This window comes from Sardina pilchardus, chromosome 12 (genome assembly GCF_963854185.1).
Source record: "Sardina pilchardus chromosome 12, fSarPil1.1, whole genome shotgun sequence".
Taxonomy (NCBI): Eukaryota; Metazoa; Chordata; class Actinopteri; order Clupeiformes; family Clupeidae; genus Sardina; species Sardina pilchardus.
Window position 1 is genome coordinate 31424807 of NC_085005.1, and position 7720 is coordinate 31432526.

The window sequence follows — 7720 nt, forward strand, 5'->3', positions numbered from 1 at the left end:
TGGACAGGAGAAAATAGTGCAGGCCTTGATAACCACACATCAACATGCTGCCTTTAAAGGAAGCATAGAGTGTCTGAATAAAGAAGAGAGACTGAACGACAGCTTCTACTTCAGTGACCACCCTCAGGAGAGTAGAAGTGAAAGAGAAGAAGAGAGCAAAAGGGAGGATAAAGGAGAGGAAGATGGCGTCCATCCCCTGTGCTCTGATGCTGTTGCTGATCTGCCTGAGTCAGGACCACATGGGTGAGTTACATGGAGCTAACTAATGCTACCATGACAACCACCAGCACTACTCTTAGTGTTCCTTATCACGTCTATCAACTAATAAGTACTACTACCATCTACAAAGTACTGCTGTGCTAACTACTATCTACCAACTACTGCTGCTACCAACTACTAGTACTAAGTAGCCCACTACAGCCTTCTATGGGTGCATTGGATTTGAATGTGAAATGCAGGCCAATGTGACCATGAATTCAACACTATAAAATGTTATGATGAAGTTACAATGAAATTTAATGTGGATGAGATACAAACCAGAAATGATACGGAAGTCAGGTCATGTTTAAGTTGGAGTAGTTTAAGATGAAATTAAATGTCTGTATAAATTGGGCTATGAAATGTAACATATGTATTTGAGGGAATATGTGCTACAAAATGCATTACAAAATGCGTTACAAACGCATTTACTACTGCAGTAATTTGTTCTGTCGGCAGAAAACACTAATGTCTTCAAGCTCTGACCACACTTTATAAAAAACACATTCTGTGTGCACACAAGACAAAAGAGATATGCACCAGACTGACTATAGCAGTTTTCATGATGCACTATTCTGGCTACGAAGGCTGTTTACACTTTCATAGCAGAACTAAAACAGAAATATGTTCAAAGGATGTATGGTTATAGAGATTGCTAAGACATGTGACCAATGTCATCAAAACACAAAGAATTATGGCTAAGTTTGGCTCGCCTGATGCCAGTCCATGTAAACGAGTGTTCTGGGCCTATGATCTGGCATGATAATAATGAAAACTAAGCGTGAAAAAATTGTGTGAAAAACAGAACATAATCTTGCGCTTCCTTACTGCTGCTATCCATGCCACTCCTCGCCTTTTTGTCACCTCTGAAACATGGCGTGTACTATTATTTTTCCACGCTGGAAAACGATAAAAGATAAGCTTCATGTTACTCTATTGAATTTTATAACACAGCAGGTAAGCGGCATTTCAACAACTGCACTTCTTTGTTCCCGCACTTCAGTAAAACAACTTAAGTTTTGGGCCACCGATTCCCAAAATGCGTTGCGTTTTACGTCACATTCTCAATCTAGTGTTACGTTTGTTTTCATTGATAAGAGGTATCGACATATTGTTTTGTGATAAATAAATGCATTTCCACCACACCGTTGCACAGAATATCTTTTCTCCACAGAATAAGGTCTGTTGCACCTCATCCCTCATACAGATGGCAGCACATAACACACTAGTGACAAACCAGTATGCTACCAGCACAAGGAGCCACATGCTAAGCATAATTAGACCTTTATTTATGTGATCTCATCCCCAGGTGTCAGAGGTAACCCCCCCATGGTGTTCTCCAGTGCAGGTGGAGCAGCTACTCTGCCCTGTTATAACGCGGTTGGTCCTGACTGCTCCTCTACTGTGTGGACTAATAACACTGGAACTCCACAGCTGTTGGTTGAATATGGAAGAATCCAACCTGCTGTAGCCACACATAGAGTGACTCTGCTCCCTAACTGTTCTCTCCACATCACTGATGTCACACCTGGGGATGCTGGAGAATACACCTGCCAGCAGTACCTGAGAGAAGGTGGATCACCGCCTGGTCTAGCAGTTCGCCTGACTGTTCTTTATGGTGGGCTTACTTTCCTGACACTCAGTAATGAAGTGTTTGAGAATAATAAGCACATATTACACCATGGACATATATAGACATAAACATATTAGGCGGTAAACTGTGCCATTTCTCCTGCAGTCTTTGCTTCTTCCAGAGAGACTGAGATGAAGGCAGGCAGTAACGTGACTCTCCACTGCACCCTGTACCCCTCTGATTGGTGCCACACACATGCTCATAATTACGAACTCCATCTTAGTGTGCTGGATGAGGAGGGGAAAGAGCTGAGGAACAGCAGAGGTGACCAAATGCCCTGTAAGATCACCGTGGAGCTCAGAGATCCAAACCCTGTTCACGCTCAGAAGACTTGGAGATGCCAGCTGACTGCACGAGGGCACGTTCGGTCCTCTGCCTCCTACACCATCAGAGTTAAAGGTCAGTGGTGATGAGGGCACGTTCGGTCCTCTGCCTCCTACACCATCAGAGTTAAAGGTCAGTGGTGATGAGGGCACGTTCGGTCCTCTGCCTCCTACACCATCAGAGTTAAAGGTCAGTGGTGATGAGGGCACGTTCGGTCCTCTGCCTCCTACACCATCAGAGTTAAAGGTCAGTGGTGATGAGGGCACGTTCGGTCCTCTGCCTCCTACACCATCAGAGTTAAAGGTCAGTGGTGATGAGGGCACGTTCGGTCCTCTGCCTCCTACACCATCAGAGTTAAAGGGATAGTTCAGGTTTTAAGACACGAAGTTATATGGGTTCCCTGTCAGCAACGTTGTGCATCAGCACTGACTTACCCCCCGACAGCGTCCTGTGAGCCGAGATCCAGCCGGTTTTTGATGCTGAAGAAAGTAGTCCGGCAAGTTTCTGGGGTCACGAAAGTAAAGTGTTTTTCTTCTCAAAACCATATGCGTTCAAAAGAGTGATATATTTGCACCACAAAAACGTTGTCCAGGAAAAATTCAAACCTCGTTATCACTTACTTATTTTTCGCGATTCCTATCACTGCGCGCTACTGACAGCTGGACAACGTTTTTGTGGTGCAAATATATCACTCTGTTGAACGCATATGGTTTTGAGAAGAAAAACACTTTACTTTCGTGACCCCAGAAACTTGCCGGACTACTTTCTTCAGCATCAAAAACGATCAAATACCGGCTGGATCTCGGCTCACAGGACGCTGTCGGGGGGTAAGTCAGTGCTGATGCACAACGTTGCTGACAGGGAACCCATATAACTTTGTGTCTTAAAACCCGAACTATCCCTTTAAAGGTCAGTGGTAATGAGGGCACGTTCGGTCCTCTGCCTCCTACACCATCAGAGTTAAAGGTTAGTGGTAATGAGGGCACGTTCGGTCCTCTGCCTCCTACACCATCAGAGTTAAAGGTCAGTGGTGATGAGGGCACGTTCGGTCCTCTGCCTCCTACACCATCAGAGTTAAAGGTCAGTGGTGATGAGGGCACGTTCGGTCCTCTGCCTCCTACACCATCAGAGTTAAAGGTCAGTGGTGATGAGGGCACGTTCGGTCCTCTGCCTCCTACACCATCAGAGTTAAAGGTCAGTGGTGATGAGGGCACGTTCGGTCCTCTGCCTCCTACACCATCAGAGTTAAAGGTCAGTGGTAATGAGGGCACGTTCGGTCCTCTGCCTCCTACACCATCAGAGTTAAAGGTCATTAGTAATGAGGGCACGTTCGGTCCTCTGCCTCCTACATCAGAGTTAAAGGTCAGTGGTGATGAGGGCACGTTCGGTCCTCTGCCTCCTACACCATCAGAGTTAAAGGTCAGTGGTGATGAGGGCACGTTCGGTCCTCTGCCTCCTACACCATCAGAGTTAAAGGTCAGTGGTGATGAGGGCACGTTCGGTCCTCTGCCTCCTACACCATCAGAGTTAAAGGTCAGTGGTGATGAGGGCACGTTCGGTCCTCTGCCTCCTACACCTTCAGAGTTAAAGGGATAGTTCAGGTTTTAAGACACGAAGTTATATGGGTTCCCTGTCAGCAACGTTGTGCATCAGCACTGACTTACCCCGCAACAGCGTCCTGTGAGCCGAGATCCAGCCGGTTTTTGATGCTGAAGAAAGTAGTCCGGCAAGTTTCTGGGGTCACGAAAGTAAAATGTTTTTCTTCTCAAAACCATATGCGTTCAAAAGAGTGATATATTTGCACCACAAAAACGTTGTCCAGGAAAAATTCAAACCTCGTTATCACTTACTTATTTTTCGCGATTCCTATCACTGCGCGCTACTGACAGCTGGACAACGTTTTTGTGGTGCAAATATATCACTCTGTTGAACGCATATGGTTTTGAGAAGAAAAACACTTTACTTTCGTGACCCCAGAAACTTGCCGGACTACTTTCTTCAGCATCAAAAACGATCAAATACCGGCTGGATCTCGGCTCACAGGACGCTGTCGGGGGGTAAGTCAGTGCTGATGCACAACGTTGCTGACAGGGAACCCATATAACTTTGTGTCTTAAACCCGAACTATCCCTTTAAAGGTCAGTGGTAATGAGGGCACGTTCGGTCCTCTGCCTCCTACACCATCAGAGTTAAAGGTCAGTGGTAATGAGACACTTATTATTCTCTTGTTATTATTTCTGTTAAGGTTCTATTTGATTAAGTTTCTCAATTTGTGTTTGTTGATTTATGTTTTTTATTAGCATAGCTTACCATTTCATCACCTGAGGTGATTTGTGGTTTTATTATCTGCACTGTTTAAATTGACAATTTTACATACTGGTTTACATTGACATTCCACTAACACAAAAATAATAACATACCTGTATTTCTAATGTGTTGAAAAGTTAATATTAGTAATGTGTAATATCTGTCTGATCTTCCTCAGCACCAGACTCCTCTCCAGTATCCCCTGCTGCAACAGACTCATCAGGTAAAGCATGGTGGCCATGAAGGGCCAATATTCAAACTGGTGCAAACAATTGACAACAACAACACATTCCATTTATACAGCTCTTTTCGCAACACTCAAAGCGCTTCACTAATGTGTAGCACCCACGTGGGTGATGCCCGGCAGCCATTATGCACCAAAACGCTCATCACACACCAGCTCTGAGGAGGAGAGGGAGGGAGTGGATGAGCCAATCACACTGGGGCACGATTAGGGGGCAGGACTGAATGAGCCAATCACACTGGGGCACGATTAGGGGGCAGGACTGAATGAGCCAATCACACAGGGGCAAGATTAGGGGGCAGGACTGAATGAGCCAATCACACAGGGGCAAGATTAGGGGGCAGGACTGAATGAGCCAGGCTGGTAATTTTACAAGGACATCAGGACATATAAACAGGGTTGTGTCATTTCATTTGATGCGGATGATGAAATATTATTAATTCATTTAAGGTAACTCATCTCAAAGTAATTTCTGCTTCATCTTTCTCTTCTTCAGTACCAGACTCGACCGTAATCTCCACTGCCTCATCAGGTAGGGTAGAAACACCTGAAGTCATTGTGGTCACTGAGTACGGTACAAAAAACACCCCAAAACAATCACTTTTACCTAGCTTGAGTTGCTAGTTGCAACAGTTAAAATAGCCAGGCATGTTAGCTTGCATGTTCATGCCCCCCATGTTCATGAGTGTAGCGTTGTAGCTAACAGTTTACTTACACAGTATATTTGATGTCTTATCATAAATCCAGTTAGGGTACATTCACTTTGAATGAGACTTAACTCTAACCACATACATTAATATTGATATCATTGATATCCTCTAAAGCAAACCGATCACATTGCATGCACTCTGAACCCATCATGAATTGCCCATATGTATGCTTTCTTTACACCATTCAACAGTCCACCTGTGTACCCTAGAGGCTGTCATCAGACTCTGCATCTTCTCCATGGTGCTGATTATACCTGCACTCATTGGAACTGTTCATTTAGTGAGGAGGAAGCAGACAAGTAGAGGTGAGAGTGGCACACACACACACACACACACACACACACACACACACACGTTAAATCAGTTAAAGTGTAACTCTGGCAAAAATGGACATTAAGGTGTTTTTCTGAATGAAAATACATCATCTGATGAGGTTTGGCACTGTTTTGACCTTACATTTTTCAGAAGTGAAAGGTGTGTAGATTTGAACCAAATCGGGTTTGGTTCTTAACCAAAATACAAGCTTCGATGTGTTGATTAGACATCGTCATCTTCATCGTCATCGTGAAAATTAGGTCCATGGTTTCCAGGCTGTATAGATTTGTCCAGTTTTTTTATTTGTATATTATCAGGGTTATTGCTAGCATTTGTTTATTTGTTTATTATCAAGGGTATTACTAACATTTGTTTATTTGTTTTTGTTTATTGTTCCTGCAACATATCTGTCATTCCACAGAGGATCCTTCAGTCATTGAACTACAATCGCTGAATAAACATGGTGAACAACAAGTGCTGAATTATTATGGTGAACAACAAGTGCTGAATTATTATGGTGAACAACAAGTGCTGAATAAACATGGTGAACTGCAAGTGCTGAATTAACATGGTGAACAACAAGTGCTGAATTATTATGGTGAACAACAAGTGCTGAATTATTATGGTGAACAACAAGTGCTGAATAAACATGGTGAACTACAAGTGCTGAATTAACATTGTGAACTACAAGTGCTGAATTAACATGGTGAACTACAAGTGCTGAATTAACATGGTGAACAAGTGCTGAATTAACATGGTGAACTACAAGTGCTGAATTATAATGGTGAACAACAAGTGCTGAAATGAATTAACATGGTGAACTACAAGTGCTGAATTAACATGGTGAACTCTTCATGACTCTTCTGTGTGAAGTAATCTTCCTCATCTTGGTGTGGCGCTTTGTAGCGGTATCAATAGTCAGTATAATTATCATATCTGATAAAACATGTAGAAAGACATACATATGTTTGAATAATATTTGTGTAATCTACAATACAATGTCTTAATGTTTGACATTTTGAAAGTGTGTCATACATGCATACACACAGAGAAGTCTTTCATTTATTTTGAATTGTAGACTTAAAAGCAATTAAGACTGACTTTATTAATACTGTAAGACTATTACTGTAGGACTAAGGTATTTTTCCATCCATGAGCCGATCTCTAAAGTTCACATTTGTAAGACGGGGGAGACGACCTCACAGCTGGACACTCCTCTGTGTTCAGGTGATCTGTTTGTATTTGACTGTCCCCATTGTGTGGAGACCACCATTTGGCCAGGGCTCCCGGGCCCATGCCAGACACACCTCCATTTTCCCCTCTCCACGCTTCTGGGGAACTAATGCTGAAAACTGAAATGTATCTGTTTCATGACAAATGATAATGTATCTATGTTTGGTATCATTTTTAATGTCTCAATGCGAGAAGTAAGAGGGTCTCAGTGGTACAATTCTAAAATAAGTGTAAATATGTTTTCTGGTGATCTAAGCGAAAATTGCCAGTGTTGGATGGGAAACCTCCCATTCACATTTTGTAATGATAAAGATATACTGTACCCTGTGGAGGGCCAAGGTTTTCTGTAGCCACACAGTCTATATGTTAATTTCTAAGGTGGAACCACACCGACATGCCTCCTGTTTTCTAGATGGATATTTAAGAAAAAACAAGAGTGACCCTTCAGTCCTTGCTTACCAAGAACTCCACCAGTGTGTAGCCCAAGCTAGGAGAGTCTGACTAACAGCACTCCAAACTGGAGTTAGAACTGGAATCTCTCTGCTTAGAGTTCCACTTCTTTAGTCAATTCTACATCAGGTATGATATCTTGAACTTTACTTTAGGTTGATTGTTTTAACTCTTTACTACTTTATTATTGTCTGTACTTTTATACCTTTATTGATTACCTTTATACCTTGGTTGATTGTATTAGAA

The 7720-nt window shown here is 42.8% G+C and overlaps 1 protein-coding gene across 1 annotated transcript in view; it reads left to right on the plus strand.

Moving 5' to 3' along the window:
* LOC134097451 (unconventional myosin-VIIa-like) overlaps window positions 1–3811 on the plus strand; it is a 63139-nt gene extending 59328 nt beyond the window's left edge. Inside the window, exons 43-46 of the mRNA XM_062550323.1 lie at window positions 1607–1694; window positions 1997–2290; window positions 2397–2518; window positions 3125–3811. Coding sequence (XP_062406307.1) covers window positions 1607–1694; window positions 1997–2290; window positions 2397–2518; window positions 3125–3811 — 1191 coding nt within the window. The remainder of the gene's footprint in view (window positions 1–1606; window positions 1695–1996; window positions 2291–2396; window positions 2519–3124) is intronic.
* Window positions 3812–7720: the final 3909 nt, after the last annotated feature.